General features: G+C 43.9%; 2 protein-coding genes across 2 annotated transcripts; one reads left to right on the top strand and one right to left on the bottom strand.

Moving 5' to 3' along the window:
• Window positions 1-11,830, bottom strand: trmt61a (tRNA methyltransferase 61A). The gene is made up of 4 exons (XM_089005058.1): window positions 11,670-11,830; window positions 9,104-9,446; window positions 8,278-8,544; window positions 1-4,966 (listed from the first exon to the last, which is right to left on the bottom strand). Exons 2-4 carry the CDS (start codon window positions 9,432-9,434, stop codon window positions 4,683-4,685), a joined length of 882 nt encoding a protein of 293 aa, XP_088861184.1. The 5' UTR covers window positions 9,435-9,446; window positions 11,670-11,830; the 3' UTR covers window positions 1-4,682.
• Window positions 11,831-12,974: 1,144 nt separating this feature from the next.
• On the top strand, window positions 12,975-21,125 carry LOC148894067 (creatine kinase B-type). Its single transcript, XM_089005105.1, has 8 exons — window positions 12,975-13,133; window positions 15,057-15,264; window positions 15,339-15,493; window positions 15,569-15,701; window positions 17,232-17,403; window positions 17,477-17,600; window positions 18,563-18,752; window positions 20,838-21,125. Exons 2-8 carry the CDS (start codon window positions 15,072-15,074, stop codon window positions 21,014-21,016), a joined length of 1,146 nt encoding a protein of 381 aa, XP_088861231.1. The 5' UTR covers window positions 12,975-13,133; window positions 15,057-15,071; the 3' UTR covers window positions 21,017-21,125.
• The last annotated feature ends 432 nt before the right edge of the window (window positions 21,126-21,557 follow it).

Raw genomic sequence — 21,557 nt, 5'->3', positions numbered from 1 at the left:
GCTGCTCACCCACCGAAAAACGTATCCTGCGGCTGTAAAGAGTTTTGAAAGGTGCTTAGAAATTAAATGTATTATGATGATATAAATAAAGACACACACACCCAAAAAACGGTAAAAGGTTTAAGCATTATGAATTTCAAGTAATTTGGAAATAATTAAGTCATATTAGCATTGATCACTCAAACCACACTAAAGGTAGCATCATGTTAGCGTCGTGCTAACAAATAATAACAATAATAATAATAATACAAATGATACATTTCATTTCTAAACGCCTTTCAAAACTCTCAAGGTCACTTTACAGTCACAGGATACATTTTTTTTATGGGTGAGCAGCGGCAGCCACACGCGCTAGCGTTCACTCAACCCGGAAGTAACTCAAATAGATTTAAAGCCAGCCAATAGATAGTTAATACATAGCTAATAGCTAACTATATAGCTATCTAGCTGGCTAGATAACTAGCCAGCAAGGTAGATAGCTATATAGTTCATCGATAGCTAGTCAGCTAGATAGCAAATAGCTAGGTAGCATCCAAGCTAGCTAGATAAATAAATCAAGAAATACTCACACCAAATGCAGATTTTTTTAGTCATTCATTTAATAACATCAAATTTGAACGGCAGACGATAGCATAATTGGTAACGAGATTTTAGTGTTAGTTTTGCCGCTAACGAGTAACAAAAAAATATTTTAATCACCTTAAACGGGGCTAACATGCGCACGTTTGAGTGACAGCGTGACCTCAGCAGGTCAGGATGTTTGTGAGCTTCCAGGAGACAAGCCGCTTATAAGGCATCGCCGCGGCTGAGCTGCTCTCAAGTGCTATTTGGATTTTGTCGTTGGCGGCCATTTTGTTGGAAACAGCGACAACAAAATGGCCGCTCGAATGGACATATTGATCCTCGGGCGACGTTGTCTACAGGCTCGACCGTATTACAACGTCCACTATTCACTTGAGTTGTGCCGCAAATGATTTAAAAATTTTGTTTTCTAATTTGGTTTTTATTTTGGTGCCTTCTTGAACCATAAATGACTTCATGGGGGATGATGTCATCCCATGAGGCTGCATTGGCAACTTAGTTATAATAATACATCATCATCATAATAACATAATACATTTCATTTCTAAGCGCCTTTCAAAACTCTCACTGTCACTTTACACTCACAGGATAAGTTTTTTGTCTGTGGGTGAGCAGCGGCAGCCACACACGCCAGCGTTCACTCAACCCCGAAGTAACTCAAATAGATAGAAAACTAGCTAATGCATAGCTGATAAATAGATAATAGAAAGCCAGATAGCCAACCGGACAGCCAGCTAGACAGCTTACAAACAGCCAGCTGATAGCTAGCCAAATAGCTAATAGATAGCAAACAGCCGGCGAACGAGACAGCTCACAGCCAGTTAATGGATAGCTAATAAACAGCTAATAGATAGCCAGATATGAATTGAGATTCCTGGTTGACGGCCATATTGTGGGTACGCTTTTCTTCGGAGGGCCGTTGTGAATTTTGGGAAACCATATGTTTAGAAATCACCCCACAGCGCAAAACGAACTAATATCAGAAGTCAAGAATAACGACTGTTATTGTAGATTAGATTTGACAATTAAAAATTTGCGTTCCACCTTTAGCCTAGCATCATGGAATTTAACAAGTTGGGATTAGCTTTAACGGGCCGAATAAAATGATGTGGCGGACCAGATTTGACCCCTGTGCCTCGACTTGGACACCTGTGATGTAAGGTATTAGCCAGATAGCTAAATAGAAAGAGAGCTAGCTAGCTAGATCGGTAGATGAGCATGGCACTTGACATGCTTGATTTGCTTTTTTGGGCCGAATAAAATGATGTGACGGGCCAGATATGGCCCCTGGGTCCCTACTTGGACACCTGCGATGTAAGCGATTAGCCAGATAGCTGAAGAGGAAAAGAGCTAGCTAGCTTGATAGACGCGCATGGCATTTGACATGCTCAATTGCGGGCCGAATAAAATGACCTTGCGGGCCAGATTTGGCCCCCGGGCCTCAACTGTGACACCCGTGATCTCGAAAGTCTATTGAATTAGTTTGCCGGGCCTCCTTTCCGAAAGCATCACGACAAAAGATTCCGGGTGTCGTGTCTGCGAACCAAAAACGGCACAGCTTTCTTTATTTAACTCGTGCTAGTGACTTAAAGCCGAGATTAGCGACGGTGTCTCTCGCTTTGTGCTTCACGACACGGACGCCGTCAAAATGGCGAGGAAGCAAACAACGTTGACTTGGGACTATCATATTTTCCGGTTTATAAACAGTGTTTGAAATAACGTCTGCTTTTACGTCGGGCGTACAACTTTCAAAACGTCTCGGCCCTGGTGGCCGACAACTTCAAGAAAAAAATAATAATAATAATTAATAATAACACTTCGAAAAATGGGGCAGGCAACTTTATGGCCCAGTAGGCAACTTTTCTGAGTTTTTGTCATGACTTTCAGACACTGGTATAAAGCAAACCTTCAAAGACTAACAAATCATTAAAAATATAATGTATAAAAGAGGTAACATCCGATTTACGACCGACTCAACTTACGACCACCCGTACTTACGACCATGACCTCCAGACCCAATTTTTACAAAAAAAATCTCTACGCGAGGGGGGAGTTCTCCGAGTCTCTATTCAACATTTTGAATGGATTTCGACTTACGACCGTTTCGACTTACGACCGTTTGGTCGGAACGATACTCGGTCCTGAGTTGGATGTTACCTGTGTATAAAAGTATAAGGCACAAGGTACTATAGTAGAGGCAGGGGTTATGCACTACTTATAGGGGGGGGGGGGGGCAAATCGGTGGCTGCTGACAGTAGTTGCGAGACCTGTTGTGGCTCAAAATCACATACAAGGCGCACCGGCGTATAAGGCGCAGGGTTGTCTTTGGAATAATTCAAGGCTTTCGGGTGCGCCGCATTCACCTCAAAATACACTAGTTGTCGGATGCATATTAAGGCCCTCCTCCCGCCAATCAATCACAATTTTGCCCGACAGTTTTTTCTTTCCCTTGTTGCAAAAAAAAAATTGTGAGCAACATTGCACTGGTGTCCAAGTCGAGGCCCGGGGGCCAAATCTGGTCCGCCTCATCATTTTTTTCAGCCCGCCAAAGCAAATGAAACGTGACATTCCATGATGCTTGCCTCTTGATGGAATATGTGGGGGGGATGAAACATTCTAATGGCTTCCCCAGATTCATCTTGAGAGGAAACCGGACCGACAACGCCACAAAAAAATGACGGTGACACCCACGTCTTATTCAAAGTTTCAAAATAAAATCTAAAGTACCTGTGTCATTTGCAACAGTCCAACGTTGAAGGGGGGGGGGAAGCGCGGAGGATCTTTGCACTTCCTTTTTGGGGGAAAACGGCAACAGACAGACCGACGCTTGTAAACGCGAAATGGTCCCCGCCAAGAACGAGGCCTGGAACATTGGGAGAATAAGCGACGTTAGCGTGGCAGTCGTAGCTCGTCAATCTTTTTACCATTTCTAACTTTTCCAAATTTTAAATTGGATATTATCGCACTAATTTTCACAACAAATATCCGTGATGATATGATGATCAACAAATATCCGTGATGTAAAAAGATGTTTTTAAATCTTGACAAACTTTCATTTCAGACTACAGTTATACATCGGTTTACAAACTTAATTGCTACCCAGACAGAGTGTGTAAGGCGAAAAGTGTGTATCCCAAAAATTAATTTCCCACAGGAAACCATTAAAATGAGAATGATCCGTTCCCAGGTCCCCATAAAACATAATTTTCTAAGCCTTAAAACTACACAAAATATACCTTATTTTAAGTATAATAAATGTGCTATGGTATTATAATTAAATAAATAAACTACTGTATAATAAAGTGGTTTTATTGACCTTTGTGATGGTCGTTGATGGCTTGATGCAATGGAGTGGCCGCTTTCATCAGCATTAAACACTTGATGAGGAACGTAGCCTTCTTCTTCCACCATCTTGAGGAATGATCCCTTGTAGGTGCTTTCTCTGCCATCATTTTACCTTGTTCCTCATCAATTGTGTTATGTTTAGCTGGGTTGATAGCTTTTTGCATCAAGTGTACAGATGGCTTGTGCGGGTTATTTGTGGAGCCTGATTGATGGGAATTTTAACCTTGCAGTCGACACTCTGCCTTTGAACTATCAAAGTCGAAACTCTCTCTGTCGTCTGCCTGTCTCTTTAATGTTTAACCCCCCCACCCCTCACTGCTGCGTTCTTGACCAATCACGCGGCTTTAACCGAAGACTGGGGGCGGGGAATAGAGGACAAAAACAAGCCGGCTGCCATTTTCTTGTAAGGAGAACGGGCTCGTTCGCGAACAACACATCACTCATTGTGGCAGCTCAGTGTGTATCCCGAAAAATAGTTCGTATGCCAAGGTAAAACGTTCATAAATTTAACGTTCGTAAACCAAAAAGTTCGTAAACCAAAAAGTTCGTAAACCAAGGGATCTCCGTATAAACAATGACAAAAATACCAAAAAAAGAATCATGGTCTCATCTCAACTTTAAAAAAAACTGTCAATCAAATTCGGCCCCCCGAATAAAACACCAAAAATAAAACCGATTGATTTTTCTCCGCCGTGATCAAAATACGAAAAAGATGGGCGGCGACAGTCACTAAAAACGAAAATAACTTGAATCCATCAAAAGCGGCGGTCTCGGGGTTTGGTGGCAAAGGTCAAGTAGCCGGTGTGGGCTGGCATCTCGCGAGGGGGCGTGGTGGTCCTCAAGGGGGCGGCGCCGTAAGGAGGCGACGCCTCAGCATCGTCGGGCCCGAAGTCGGCTAGCGGCATGACCATGCTGCGAACCTCGTGAATCCTGAGCACCACCTCCAAGGTGGTGATTTCCTCAAAGTCGGACGCCAACAGCGCCTGTCGCGTTCTCTGCACTTGCTCCATGCATGGGGAGAAGGAGCATATGCGACCTCCTGCCGGAGCAGGGGGGGGGGGGGGTTAGCGCAGCAACGTTAGCGCAGCAACGTTAGCGCAGCAACGTTAGCGCACGCGACCCAAAGCTACTCACGATTTTATCGTACCTTTTTAACTCATTCACTGCCATTCCCGAATTTATTCAGGAATTCAAAACATCACGTAGAGCGCCATTACCGAATTTGTTCGGGTTTTGTTTTTTTTTTCCTTGCGGATGGTGCTGATACAGCACTGGTCAGACCTCTGGCTATTATTTTTTATTTTTTTCCCCTTCCACGAGGTAGCAGCATTTGCCTTTTGTGCAGCCTGCCCTATTTTAAGCTCAGATAACTCCAGAGCCATATCATTTAGGAATGAACTTCTGATGAAAGAAGAGAATCTAAGGTTTCTTACGCTGCGTTGAATGTTTATGTCGTCCTAAAACTTCATATTCTAGAAGTCCGGAAATTTGAACGACAATGACAACAACCCTGGCACTAAAGTGGACACACTTTTGCACATCTGGCAGTGAATGAGTTAAAAAAAAGATGCAATTCAAAATGAAATAATGAACTAAGTATGTTGAAAAAGTCAAAACTATAATTTAGCTAGCTATTAGCTATCTATCTAGCGAGCTATTAGCCATCTATCTAGCTGGCTGTTAACGATATTGCTAGCTAGCTAGATGGCTATTTGAACCAGGAAACATATTAGCTAGCTATCTATTAGCTATCTAGCTATCTATTAGCAAGCTCGGTTTCTATCTTCATGGGTTACTTCCGGGTTGAGTGAACGCCGGCGCGTGCGGCTGCCGCTTCTCACCCACAGAAAAACTGATCGTGTGACTGTAAAGTGAGCTTGAGAGTTTTGAAAGGCGCTTAGAAATGCTTTTTTTTCATGCTTGGGTGCCGATAATGCGCTGGCCATGGCCTCTGGCAACGTTTTGTGCGGGTTCGAACTCAATTGTCACGACATATTCAATGTTTTGGAATAACAGAGGGTCCAAATTCTCAAATAACGTCTTTGTTGCCGCTGTTCCATTAGCGCCCTGCGGGGGGGCAGTGAAACTGGAACATCCGCTAACATTTGGCTAACAATGTCGCCCCTCCCCCCGCCTACAGGGAGACGTCGCGATAGGCAACGTGGGGGCGGGCAGTGGCCGTAAAAAGGATGGTCTCCGTGGCAACCGAGGCAGGGGGTGTGTGATTAAACAAGTCTCGTTGGTAGCTAAGCTACGACGCTCTGAATGCATCGTTGAGCTCTTGTTTGTTTTATGCGCTTCATGATGGAATGGGGGGGGGGGTAAAAAAATGGAGGGTGGCGAGGCAGGGGGGATGTCAAGGGTCTGATGGAGAGCAGCTTTCGTCTAAACAAGGAGTTCGGGCCTCTCGCCAAAAGCACCACAAGAATCACCAGCGAGGGGGAAGGAATGAGCCACGACCACTTGGTGAAAAAGGAGGGAAAAAAAGAAGCCCAAAAAGGGGCTCGATTTTAATAATAATAATAATACATTTGATTTATAAGCGCCTTTCACAACTCTCAAGCTCACTTTACATTCACATTCATTATATTTACAAGTTTTTCTGCAGGTGAGCAGCGGCAGCCACACGCGCCAGCGTTCACTCAACCCGGATAAATAGCTAATAGATAGCCAGATAGACAACAGCTATACAGCCAACAGCCAGCCAGCTAATAGCCAACAGCTAGACAACTAGCCAGCTAATAGCTAGCCAGGTAGCTAATGGATAGCTAAGATAGAAATAAAATGTATTATTATTATTTATTATTATTATTATTATTATTAACAGCCAGCCAGCTAGACAGCTAACACAGCTAGCCAGCTAATGGATAGCTAATAAATAGCTAATAGATAGCCAGATAGCCAACAGCTAGCCAGTCAACAGCCATCCAGCTAGACAACTAATAGCTAACAGCTATACAGCTAGCCAGCCAACAGCTAACAGCCAGCTAATGGATAGCTAATCAATAGCTAATAGATAGCCAGATAGCCAACAGCGAGCCAGCCAACAGCCAGTCAGCTAGCTAATGGATAGCTAAGATAGAAATCAAATGTATTATTATTATTAACAGCCAGCCAGCTAATGGATAGCTTATCAATAGCTAATAGATAGCCAGATAGCCAACAACTAGCCAGTCAACAGCCATCCAGCTAGACGGCTAATAGCTAACAGCTAGCCAGCCAACAGCTGGCTAATGGGTATCTAATAGATGGCCAACAGCCAGCCAGCTAGACAGCTAATGGATAGCTAATAAATAGCTAATAGATAGCCAGATAGCCAACAGCTAGCCAGTCAACAGCCATCCAGCTAGACGGCTAATAGCTAACAGCTAGACAGCTAACAGCCAGCTAATGGATCGCTAATCAATAGCAAATAGATAGTCAGATAGCCAACAGCGAGCCAGCCAACAGCCAGCCAGATAGCTAATGGATAGCTAGTAAATAGCTAATAGATAGCCAGATAGCCAACAACTAGCCAGTCAACAGCCATCCAGCTAGACGGCTAATAGCTAACAGCTAGACAGCCAACAGCTGGCTAATGGGTATCTAATAGATGGCCAACAGCCAGCCAGCTAGACAGCTAACAGCCAGCTAATGGATAGCTAATCAATAGCTAATAGATAGCCAGATAGCCAACAGCGAGGCGGCCAACAGCCAGCCAGCTAGACGGCTTAGAGCCAAAAGCTAGACAGCTAGCCATCTAACAACTAGCTAGCTAATGGATAGCTAGTAAATAGCTAATAGATAGCCAACAGCTAGCTAATGGATAGCAAATAAATAGGTTTTTGTTTCAATTTTGAGGAGGAACGAGAAGGTGCGACGTTGGGATGGTTCGCAAGGCCCTCTATGGACACGCCAGAGTGGCGCGGCCATAAAAGGGAAGTCGAGCTGGGGGGAAGGGGGCAATCTCGGGTCGGCGCCGCTCGTCCTCCGCTGCACGTCACCCGTGGCCGTTCGTTGGCCACATTTCCCACCGCCACGTTCCGTTTTTAGGAAAGGCTTGGACCGTACCTTTATTCGTCTCACATTGGAGAAATGGACATTACACAGACGCCATCAAAATACAGGAAGTGAATTCACGAAAAAAAAAAAAAACTTTTTACAAAAGGCATTTCGCCATTTAAATTAGCCGCTATGCTAATTTGCTTGCAAATATGAACGCCATCCTGCCGTCTGATGAGATCAGAATCCACATTTTAACAACGCCGGCGTAATGCGCCTTATCATGCGGCCTGAGAGTCGATGCTAACTTCCTTAGCATAGCTGCGATCCTGTCACGCATTCAAACCGCGACGATGGCGGCGGCCTCACCGTGCGCTTTGAGGGCAACCTTGGCGTGCGGCACCGCCTCCCAGGGGGCGGGGATGTCCAGGAAGGCGGCGTCGGCCACGCCCGTCACCCCGAAACCGTCTTTGCAGACGTCGGCGTTGCTGACGGTGACCAGGTGGTCCACGCGGTGCTCGGCAAACTCCTCCCGGGCCTTTTGGGCGCGTTGCTGGTGGAACTCCACCGTGTGAAGGTGGCCCGTCGGCGCGATGCTGCGCAAAATGGCGTGAGACAGGGACGCGCTGCCCGTGCCTGCCAAGCCACGACCCAAAAATTCATGAGGAACAAGGTCAAAATAGTGCCGTCGCCTATAGCAGCGGCTCTTTGCTCAGCGTGGCTACATGCTAATACTGGTTAGCACAGTTATGGATTTATGGCTTCCTGTCCCTCGGATACCAAACTGGCCAGCTATCTCGCTAGCTATGTGTTAACTATATAGCAATATAGCTGGCTGGTTAGCTGTCTAGCTAGCTAGTTATTAGATATCTGTTGGCTAGGTAGCTGGATTTCTATCTATTTGAGTTACTTCCGGGTTGAGTGAACACTGGCGCGTGTGGCTGCCGCTGCTCACCTGTAGATAAAATTTGAGTTTTGAAAGGCACTTAGGAATAAAATGGATTAGTAGTAGTACTAGTAGTACTACTACTACTACCTGTACTAGTACTAGTAGTAGTAGTTGTAGTACTAGTAGTATGATTACTTATGATTATTATGATGATGATTATTATGATTATGATGATTATGATTATTATTTAAAAAACAGACGTTGGCGGCAGATCTATAAATGGGGAATTTCCGAAACGGTCCTCACCCGACTCGCAGACGACGGATCCCGGTTTGAGCTCCAGCATGAGCGTGATGGTGGCGATGTCGGTGGTGTAGAGGATCTGCGTGCGGTGCGGGAGCGCCACGGTCCACAATTCGGGCGTGGGGTGCAAAACGTAGACCCAACCCCCTTTGCTGCAGGTCACCTTGGCGCCGTAGCGTTTCCCGATCAGGTCGGCCGAGTGGCGGATGGCGCCGTAGCGCGTCTGCGTTTGGTCGCCGTGCCGCACCTTGACCGCCTTCATGGACTCGTGGCCCAGGTACACGATGGCCACGTCGCCGTCGCGGATCTCCGCCGAGTACTCCACAAAACTCATGGCGCCGATGCGCTGCCGCACAAAATGTTGAACAAAAACACGCCGATTCGTTTCATTTCAGAGTTTGTTAAAAAATGTCTGCCGGATAGTTAAATAAACAAAACAGCAAAGTGGAAAGTGGTCAACTGAGTTGATCACTGTTATGAGTTCTTATAGTAATAGTAATACTAATAATAATGATAATAGTAATAATAGTAGTAGTAATAATAGTAGTAATAATAATAATAATACATTTCATTTTCAAGCGCCTTTCGGTAACGGTAATAATAATAGTAATAGTAATAGTAGTAGTAATAGTAATAATAGTAGTAATAATAGTAGTAATACGTAGTAGTAATAATGGTAACAGTAATAATAATGGTAATACTACTACTACTACTACTACTACTACTACTAATAATAATAATAATAATAATAATAATAATAATACATTTCATTTTCAAGCGCCTTTCAAAACTCTAAAGGTCACTTTACAGTCACAGGATCAGTTTTTCTGGGGGTGAGCAGCGGCAGCCACATGCGCCAACGCTCACTCAACCCGGAATAACTTAAATAGATAGAAAGTTCGCTAGATAGCTAATAGATAACTAATAGGTAGCCAGCTAGCTAGTTACATAGCAAATGGATAGCTGGCTAGGGAGCCAGCTTGCTAGTTAGATAGCGAATAGATAGCAAATTGCATTTTAAGCGCCTTTCAAAACTGTCAGCTAGGGTGAGCAGCGGCAGCCACATGTGCCAGCGTTCACTCAACGTGGAATAACTAGCTGGCATTATAAATTTCATTTATAAGTGCCTTTCTAAACTCTCAAGGTCACTTTACATTCACAGGATAAGTTTTTCTGTGGGTGAGCAGCGGCAGCCACACGCACCCGCGTTCACTCAAACCGGAATAACTCATATCGATAGGAAACTAGCTAGCAAGCAACCGATAATACTGTAGATAGATAGCCAGCTAGAGAGCTAATAGATCTGTAGTTAGATAGCTAACTAGCAAGATAGCTAATACATAGCAACCAGATAATAAATAACGAATAGATAGCTTGCTACATAGCAAATAGAGATGACGTGGAGCACCATTCCCAAATTTGTGTGGGTGCTTTTAAAGCGCTGGTCTGGCCTCTGATAATGTTTTTTTCCCTTCCACAAGGGGGCAGCATTTGCATTTTCTACAGCCGACCCCATTTCAAGCTTAGATAACTCCAGACCCATTTAACTTAGAAATTAACATTTTTTTTCCGATGACACATGACAGTCTAAGGTTTCTTACGCTGCATTTAATGTTTATGTAGTCCTAAAACTTAATTTAACATTGTTTGGGCCCTGGAATTGGAGTGAAAATGACAAAAACCCTGGCACTGGAGTGGACACAATTTGGGTCATCGTCTGCCAGTCAATAAGTTAAGGCTTCCCACAATAAGTGGATCCGTCGACACATCACAAATCTATTCGCAACCTCATAACGACGCCATTTTGTCTAATTTTAACTTTGAGTGAAAGAATAACGACTGCACTTTTTTAATGTTAACGTTGTGCGTGGTGATTAAATAGGCGACATGGGGTCGTTTGGGTGATAAGGAAAATTAGTTCGGTGGTACTTTGACCCCCGGGCATGGATGATAAGATTACACTCCCTTTTATAAATAGAACACATCCCTTTGTTGGAATTTTTGTGTCCATATGCAGCATTTTTTTGAGACTATGCTAAGCGGTTTAGCATCACAAGTAAAACTGATTTGGATGCGTTTGAGAGTAAACACATCACGAAATAGTCCTTCTTTTCCTTTCGGCTTTTCCCTTCAAGGGGCCGCCACAGCAAATCAGCGTCCTCCATCTTTAGAGGTTTGATCCGCATGTTTGTTTTTTAAGCCAAGCTTAAATACATCACTAAATACAATAAGAAAAAAACAAGGCAAGCGCCTTTTATGGTCCACAATCAGTTAAAAAAAGTGAACTTGAGTTTACGAGCATGATGCGATTATTAAGATAACTGGCTGGCTATCTATTAGCCAGCTAGCTTGCGTGCTATCTATTTGAGTTACTTCCGGGTTGAGTGAACGCTGGCTCATGCGGCTGCCGCTGCTCAACCGAAGAAAAGCTTATCCCGTGACTGTAAAGTAACATTGAGAGTTTTGACAGGCGCTTATAAATGAAACATATTATTATTATTTATGGATTTATGCACGTTAGTTAAGTTGCCTAGCTAATGCTAAAAATAACATGGCTGAGTGGACTTACCGCGTCAACTACGCCGCTTGTTCGGCGTCAGGCAGAAGTCGCTCACTTCAAATAAATGAACCTTTTTTTCGGAACTGTTACAAAGACGAAGAAATGTAGATAGAAATATCCACACGTGCGCGACGCTTTCACCGGAAAACGGCGAATGCAACCGGAAGTGGATCCATTTGCTAGATCAACAAATATCCTGGAGTAGGCTAACTATTGTCAATGCGGGCGAGCAGATTATTTCTAGATCTACGTTTTTAAAAGAGAAAGTGCAGCTGCATTATTTCTCTCATTTTTTTTTCTTATAGAGTCCAAAACAGGCAACTTTTGACGGGAATGTGAACGTTTGTGTCCACGGTGACATTTCATGGAAATGTTTCATGTTTTCACTGAATTTTAAAAAGCCCACGTTAAATCTCTACACAATTTCGGGTAAGAATATAAGTACGCACGGACATAAATGATCTGTTAAACAGGAATTTATTAATAATACAAAAAAATATGTTTTTACGGTTTGATAATAATTTGGGACTTTTTTTGTCGTAGCTTTTTAATTGTGTGTGTTACTTCCGGGTTGAGTGAAGATGGCACGTATCGCTGTCGCTATCCCCCAGCAGAAAAAAAACAATTGTTCTTATCCTTATCATCGAGTTTTTATTATTATTTTATTTTATTATTATTATTATTATTATTATTGTCAATATTGTTATTGTTGTTTGGATCAATAGGTTTTATATTTATGCGAATTTGGTTTTCACAAGATGTAAAATAATAATCATAAATTTCATTTGGATTGGATTTGCCTTTATTAGTCAAAACTCTCAAGGTCACTTTACAGTCACAAGATCAGTTTTTCTGCGGGTGAGCAGCGGCAGCCACACGTGCCAGCGTTTACTCAACCCGGAAGTAACTCAAATAGATAGAAAGCTAGCTAGCTAGCTAATATATAGCTAATAGTAGCTAATAGATAGATAGCCAGCCAGCTAATACATAGCCAACAGATAGCTAGCTACACAGCTAATATATAGCTAGCAAGATAGCCAGCCACCCAATAATAATATAATAATACATTTCATTTATAATCAATGTGTCATGGAGTTCTTTCCTCCATCTCCTGACTAATTTTTTTATGAATTTATTCTTCATACTTACATTCCCGGGTAGACAAAAATCCACCTGTCGCGGTATTTTACGAGCTGCAACATTGCCTGAAAAAAAAAAACAGGCGTGGACCGGGCGTCAAATCAGCGTCGCGAACCGATGCGAGCATCGTCCAATGGTGGTCGAGAAGGGGGCGTCTATAAATGTTGATCTCATCTGGCGTCTTTCGGTGGACTTCGAGGAGAACAGTGCTCGATCGAGCGGCTAGTTGTTGGACCTCTCTTGCGTGTTCCTATTTTGCCTGTAAAAATAGGGATCTTCGTGTCCGTCCCGGCTAGTAGTTGTAGTCATCGGCCGCACGTCTGCAAACAAAAGGTAAGAAATTGGGATTGGTGCAAGGTTGCAGTCTCGCGAGAGGGGCGAGGAGGGAGGAGGGGGGGGGGGGTCGAATGATGGAATGACGAGCGTCGCCTATTACGATCGGTCGCACAATGCCTTGCATTGATGGACACCACGGTGGGCTCACACGCCAACGAGCAAATTTGCATTTGGGGCTACTTCATGTCCACCACAAATGTTGATTATTGCTCATTGATCGGTCGAGCACCTCTTAAACTTCATCCTGCAGTGTGGTTACCATACGCTCATCCAGAATTTGACATGCATGGCAGGGATTGGGCTTGATACACACAACATCACCATATTTGGATCTAAAGTGATACCTTGGCTTACGAACTTAATTGGCTGCCAGAAAGTGTGTGTAAGGCGAAAAGTATGTATTCCAAACATTAATTTCCCATAGGAAACCATTAAAATGAGAATAATCCGTTCCCACGTCCCCATAAAACATAATTTTCAACTAAATAAGCATGAAAACTACACGCAAATTACCTCAGTTTATGTATAATAAATGTGCTATGGTATTGTAATTAAAGAAATAAACTGTACCGTATAATAAAGTCGTTTTATTGACCTTTGTGATGGCCTGATGGAATGGATAGCTTTTTGCAGTGTCTCAAGGAGTTCTGGGTTGCACATCTTAGAAGTTGTGATATTGCAACAGATACAGCAGACACACTAGAAACATCTTTAATAGCTGGTTCCCTTGCTTGTATGTTCTCTTCAAATTGAACAGATGGCTTGTACGGGTTATTCGTGGAGCCTGATTGACGGGATATTTTAACCTTGCAGTTTACACTCTGCCTTTGAACTATCAATAATGTTGAAACGAGTCCAAATTTCACTGTTTTCTATCCATTTCACCATTTCACTTTTGTTTCAAGCTCTGTCGTCTCCCTTTTGTGTGTGTGTTTCTGTAAGCCATGCATTCGTAAGGCGAAAGGTTCGTTAGCTAAAGCGTTCGTAAGCTGAGGCATCACTGTAATTACCACTTCACGAAGAATGGATTTATTGCATCGTGGCATTGGTTTTGTTAGCTTTGACACAAAAAAATAATTCTTCAATATAATACACTACAATCCCAATTGATTGATATAGCGCTTTAACAACAGCTGAAGCAGTAACAAAGCGTTTAACGTGGACAACTATCCTATACAGGAAATAAAGCAGTCACAAAGATAGCAGAAAGCATAAAGGCAATGTAAAAAAATACAGGAGCAATAAATACACTGGTGTCAAAGTTGAGTCCCGCGGGCCAAATCTGGCCCGCCAGCTCAATTTCTTCGGCCCGCGATAGCAAATCAAACGTGTGAAATTTCATGACGCTCTCAAAGATCCAAACCAACATTTCAAATTGTCTCATGTCCACCATCATTATTCTTGACTTTAAATTTGAAAACTAGTTCTTCATTCATTTGTTGTGTGTTGTTTATGTAACATGTGGAGGGGGTGAAACATTCCCTCCACAAATTCCCCAAACACTCACCTATGGGCAATTTTGAGTGTTCTCTCAAGCCACCCTACGCACCTTTTGAACGTAGAGTCCAGCAAGCTCGAAATACAGGTAACATCCGACTTACGACCAGCTCGACTTACGACCATGACCTCCAGACCCTATTTTTGTAATTTTAATTCTACGCCTCGCACTGTAACATGCTAGCAGGCCGGCAACGCGTAAGATAATTTTGGCCAGGCAGCCAGCATGTCACACACTCGCACAGCAATCGACTGTGTGATGGCACGAGGGGGGGGGGGGGGGGGTTGCGTGTCATTTAGCCTCAGAGTCTCTATTCAACATTTTGAATGGATTTCGACTTACGACCATTTCAACTTCATTCATGTTTAAAGTGTCCATTTTTGGGAAACTGTGGAATTGCGGATGCCGTGGTTGTCTTTCAGGACGCCGCCATCGCCATGCCGTTCGGAAACACTCACAACGAGATGAAGCTGCGCTACGCGTCGTCGCAGGAGTTCCCCGACCTGAGCCAGCACAATAACCACATGGCCAAGGTGCTGACGCCCGACATGTACGACCAACTGCGCGCCAGGAAGACGCCCAGCGGGTTCACCCTCGATGACGTCATCCAGACCGGCGTCGACAACCCGGGTGAGGTCGCGAGCACGCCAGGCATCACCAAGCAACCGCTCCGCCTGACGTCGCGCGTGCGCGCGCGCGTGCAGGTCACCCGTTCATCATGACGGTGGGCTGCGTGGCGGGCGACGAGGAGACCTACGAGGTGTTCAAGGAGCTCCTGGATCCCGTCATCCAGGACCGCCACGGAGGCTACAAACCTTCGGATAAGCACAAGACCGACCTGGACGCCGACCACCTCCAGGCAAGTTGCGTCAAATGCGGTTTCACGTGTTGCGTTTAAGTATTTATGTATTTTTTGCTCCCCATCGCTCCGTAGGGGGGCGACGACCTGGACCCCAACTATGTGCTGAGCTCTCGGGTGCGAACGGGCCGCAGCATCCGGGGATTCTGCCTGCCGCCGCATTGCAGCCGCGGCGAACGGCGAGCCGTGGAGGAGCTCTCCATTCAAGGTAAAAAAAAAAAAAAAGATGAAGTGTCGCCACCTCGGTTCACCTTGTCAAGTGGAGGCGAGTCCCTGTTGGTCTCAGGCGCCCTCTGACGGCAGTGCGTGGCACAACACCTGGCAAATTCTTACCTTGCGTTTAACTTGTCACAGGGACCTCTAGTGGTGGGAGGGGGAACGACACCCGCTTAAAGGACAACCTGACATCAGAAACACGTCAAAGCTTTATTGAACGTTTTGTAGCATCTAAAATAGCCAAAACACGCAGGCTGATATTTTTAGTCAAATGAAAAATACCAATAAAAATGACTTGGTGTCCAAAAATGACTTCAAAATGAAACCGGAAATGGCCGGATTCAGAAGGTCCCGCCCCTCAAGACTCGAGCATCAAAACAATGGCTTCAGATTCGGAGAAAAGGCTTTGTTGTTACTCATCCAGTTCTGAATATGATCCAAATAGAAGTGGAAAGCATAAATGTTTGCAATCGATCAAAGGAGTCCTCCCATATCAATTCGGCCGGCTGTCTTGGTGGCGTTTCTTATCTTGTCACAGGGACCTCTAGTGGCGGGAGGGGGAACGACACCCGCTTAGACTGTCTTGTGGCGGCCTTTTCTTGTTTTTTCCCCACTTTGGAGTGACACGCTCGCACCTTTTAAATCTGGAAAGTGACCTTAAGAGTTTGAAGGGCGCTTATAAATGAAATGTATTATTATTAGCTATATATTACCTGTATAGTTAGCTATTAGCTGTATAGCTAGCCAGCTATTTCGATGGCTATTACTTATCCTGTGACTGTAAAGTGACCTTGAGAGTTTGAAACGCGCTTATAAATGAAATGTATTATTATTAGCTATCTATTAGCTAGCTAGATGGCTAGCTAGCTTTTTATTCTATTTCAGTTACTTCCGAGTTGAGTGAATGCTGGTGCATGTGGCTGCCGCTGCTCACCTACAGAAAAACTTATCCTGCGACTGTGAAGTGACCTTAAGAGTTTGAAAGGTGCTTAGAAATGACATGTATTATTATTATTATTATTATTATTAGCTATATATTAACTAGCTAGCTAGCTTTTTGTCTATGTGCAACTGTTGCGGCTTGGAATTGAAGCGGATTTATGTGGGACCGGAGATGTGAGACAATCTCTTTTCGTCAATGGACGCTACAGCTGCGTGTTTGCTTTCAAGATTTAGCTTGGAGTAGACGTGCACATGTTCCTGATCCACTGGTGAAAAGGATGCTTTGATCCTCCCCTCTTTCATCCAGAACGGCTTCACGTCACAAAGAGCGTACAGAAAGTGCTGAAGAACGAATGACTCACTGTGTCTTTGCGTTGTCATATTGTGTTATGTAGTTTTTTTACTTTGTTACTTCCGGATTAAGTGCGTGTGGCTGCCGCTGCTCACCCGCAGAAAAAGTATCCTGTGACTGGTGTAAAGTGTCCTTTTTTGAAAGGTGCTTAGAAACGAAATGTATTATTATTATTATGATTATAAATGCCGTCAAATGTTGTGGTGACGCGTCTTGCCCCCACGGCAGCTTTGGCGTCCCTGAGCGGCGACCTGAAGGGGAAGTACTACGCCCTGAAGAACATGACGGACGGCGAGCAGCAGCAGCTGATCGATGACCACTTCCTGTTTGACAAGCCCGTCTCGCCGCTGCTGCTGGCGTCCGGGATGGCCCGAGACTGGCCTGACGCCAGGGGCATCTGGTGAGGAAACAGACCGCCCCCCCCCCTCCCCCCACGAGCACCTTTTTGTGACTTTGCGACACTGACGTTGAAGGCACAACGACAACAAGACCTTCTTGGTGTGGGTGAACGAGGAAGACCACCTGAGGGTCATCTCCATGCAGAAGGGGGGCAACATGAGGGAGGTCTTCCAGCGGTTCTGCACCGGCCTCACCAAGGTGAACTCAGGGAGGACTTTAGTCCTGTTTTTACTACAGTCATACCTCGGTTTCCGAACTTTTCAGTTTACGAACGTTCAATTTATGAAAATTTTACCTTGGCATACGAACTATTTTTCGGGATACACACGGGGCTGCCACAATGAGTGAGGTGTCGTTCTCGAACGCGCCCGTTCTCCAAAAAAAAAAAAAATGGCTGCCGACTTTTTTTTTTTTCCATTCCCCGCCCCCGGTCTTCGGTTAAAGCCACGTGATTGGTCAAGAACCAAGGGAGGTGGTTTAAACATTAAAGAGACAGGCAGACGACAGAGAGTGAGTGACAAAATGGATAGAAAACAGTGAAATTTGGACTCGTTTCAACTTTGATAGTTCAAAGGCAGAGTGTAGACTGCAAGGTTAATCAATCGGGCTCCATCTATCAGGCTCCACAAACAACCCGCACAAGCCATCTGTACATTTGATGCAAAAAGCTATCAACCCAGCTAAACAGAACACAATTGAAGAGGAACTAGACAAAATGATGGCAGAGATAGCACCTACAAGGGATCATTCCTCAAGATGGTGAAAGAAGGAGGAGGCTACGTTCCTCATCAAGTGTTTAATGCTGATGACTCCATTCCATCAAGCCATCAACGACCATCACAAAGGTCAATAAAATGACTTTATTATACAGTACAGTTTATTTATTTGATTATGATACCATAACACATTTATCATACATAAAATAAGGTATATTTTGTGTAGTTTTTAAGGCTCCGAAAATTAGAAAGTAGAAAATGATGTTTTATGGGAACCTGGGAACGGATTATTCTCATTTGAATGGTTTCCTATGGGAAATTAATTCTTGGGATACACACTTTTCGCCTTACACACTCTGTCTGGGAACCAATTAAGTTCTTAAGCCAAGGTATCACTGTGTATATCTATTTATTATGATTATTTTTGATCGTTTTTCACTCCAGATCGAGAGTTTGTTCAAGGATCGCGGCCACGCCTTCATGTGGAACGAGCACCTGGGCTACGTCCTGACGTGTCCGTCCAACTTGGGGACGGGCCTTCGGGCCGGCGTCCACGTCAAGCTGCCCAACATGAGCAAGCACGCCAAGTTCGAGGATGTCCTCAAGCGCCTGCGGCTGCAGAAGAGGGGAACCGGTATTTATTTTTAGTTTATAATTTATTATTATTATTTTTTTTTTTTTTGGGGGGGGGTATATTAACTCATTCACTGCCATTCCCAAATTTATTCGGGACTTGAAAATATGACTGAATATGTTTTTTTTAATACTTGGGTGCCGATAAAGCGCTGGCCAGACCTCTGGCAATGTTTTTTTTTTTACATTTCCACAAGGGGGCAGCAGTTCCCTTTTTCCATGTTAATAATTATAATTAAAGTTTAATTTCTAAGCGCCTTTCAAAACTCTCAAGGTCACTTTACAGTAACGGGATACATTTTTCTGTGGGTCACATGCACCAGCGTTCACTCAAACCGGAAGTAACTAAAATAGATCGAAAGCTAGCTAGCTAATAGATAGCTAATAGAGAGCTAGCCAGCAAGCTAGACCGCTGATAGATAAGATAGCCTGCCAACTAGACTGCTAATAGATAACTAACAGACAGCAAATAGATAGCTAGGTAGGTAGCTTGATAGCTAGCTCGATTGTCATAATTTATAATGTAACAGGAACCTTAACCATGAATTGTTTTCAAAGTAAAAGTTCATTCCTAATGTTAGCGCTTTGTTCCAGCTTCAGCTGTTTGCTAAAGCGCTTTTTAAATAGATATGTATTGTATTTTGTACATCTGCCCCCATTTCAAGCTCATATAACTCCAGACCCATATAGTACATATATATATCACTTAGGAATTAACTCTTTTTTTCTGACAAAAGATGAAAGTCAAAGGTTTCTTATGCTGAATTGAATTTTGATGTTGTCCTTAAAGGACAACCGACGTCTCCGGACAAGTTGTGTCCATAATTTGTAAAATGGCTTCAAATGACTTCTACTGAGCGTATTTTAATAAGATTCCACCGTTTTAAGACTCGCGCTGAATATTCAGGAAGTCTTGTTTTTGAGTTGGTGAAGGGCCCGTACGTGACATCACTAAAGGACCGCCCCTGACCGTAAAAAAGACGCATTGTCGCGGTCCTTCCATCACGTCAATGTATTTTGCTGTACTTGTTTGGTCTGGGGACCTTGTGTTGCACCCAAAATACACCAGAAGAGGGCGTCCAAACGCCATATAAGGAATTTATCAGCCTGTGGAAACGGAGGTGGCCACTGGAGGTCGCCATTTTGCGCCTCTTTTTTTTTTAGGTGAGAGATTTTCCCCCAATGTTGCCTCAAAATGGCACAAATAAATTTAATGGATTGCAAACATGTATGCTTTCCTCTTCAGAACTATTTGAATCATATCCATAACTGGATGTGTAACAAGAAAGCATATTCTCCCAATCTGAAGCCTTTGTTTGGATTCTCCAGCAATGCAAGACGTCTTGGCGTGACGTCACGAACTGGGGGCGGGACTTTCTGAAAACGCCCAATTCGCAGCTCCATTTTTTTGCAGATTTTGGGACACTTGAAGTCATTTTTATTTGTGTTTTGCATTTGACTAAAAATATCATCCTGCGTGTTTTGGGTATTTTAGATTTTAGCTATAAAACGTTTTTCTGATGTCAGTTAAAAAAACAAAAAAGTGACGTCGGTTGTCCTTTAAAGTCAATCTTCTGTCGGTCCTGGAATTCAAGTGACAATGACAAAAACACTGGCACTGGAGTGGACACATTTTGGTTCATCTGGCAGTGAAGGAGTTAAAAATTGGGTCGATTTTGGCTTGCTCAGTTAAAACGGAGCGAACGAATGTGAGGATGATCAAGAATATGTGCATTTTTTTTTTATAATTGGCAATGAAAAAAAGCTCCGGAAATCCTTTTTTCTTTTTAATTTTTTTTAGTTCCCGCTGAATTGATAAGCGTCACTTTTAGTCCGGCGGCCATTTTTTTGGCCTTGTATTATTATTATTATTATTATTTTAATGGAAGCCTTGGAATCAAAACATCATCTTTTCTCTTGAGATTGCCAAAAGCAAATAGATACAGGTACCATCCGACTTACGACCAGCTCGACTTACGACCACCCGTACTTACGACCACATACCCTATTTTAAGTTTTGGCGATTGAAAGTACCAGTGAAAGCTCACCCAGGCGTCCTCTCGTCCCGGTTGCGTTCTCCGTGCAGGTGGTGTGGACACGGCGGCGGTGGGCGGCGTCTTCGACATCTCCAACGCCGACCGTTTGGGTTTCTCGGAGGTGGAGCTGGTCCAGATGGTGGTGGACGGCGTCAGGCTGCTGGTAGACATGGAGAAGAAGCTGGAGAAAGGACAGCCCATCGACGACCTTGTGCCGGCGCAAAAGTAGAGCCGCCGGCGCCGCCGGGGAAGCTGCCATGCCCGTCTCGGAATGTGCCGACCCCGACGGGTGTACTGAAAAAACGGATCTGAAATACAAAGTTCCTGAAAGAAAAGTGTCCTGCTTGTTTTTGTTCAAGATGCACGAAAACCCAGTGACAAAACACAAAAACAACTAAATCCATTTAGCGTCTTTTAGTTATGTTAGCTATATAGCTAGCTAGCAATCTTGACAGCTATCTATCAGCTATCTATTAGATATAGTATATACCTAGCTACCTATCGCGATAGCTATCTGTTAGCTAGCTAAGTCAAATGCATGATTATTATTATAAATGCGCTAAAGGAGAGGTTTGCAATTTTTGGACACGCCTCTGAATCACACCATCAATTTTGTCGGTAATCTCAAAAATCCAATTTTCCCCACACTACACCAAAATGTTTGGAGGGGGATTATGTAAGGCGGGGTCATAGGTCAACATTTTCCTTTCCAATGTGCCTGGATTCTTTGGTCCCCAAATCGGTAACGCAGGTGAAGGTCACAGAAAATC

The sequence above is a fragment of the Hippocampus bargibanti genome, linkage group LG09, assembly GCF_051943395.1.
Source record: "Hippocampus bargibanti isolate YZ-2025 linkage group LG09, ASM5194339v1, whole genome shotgun sequence".
NCBI classification, from domain to species: domain Eukaryota; kingdom Metazoa; phylum Chordata; class Actinopteri; order Syngnathiformes; family Syngnathidae; genus Hippocampus; species Hippocampus bargibanti.
The sequence above is the reverse complement of the archived record's forward strand: the minus strand, read 5'-3'. Positions and strand labels throughout refer to the sequence as shown.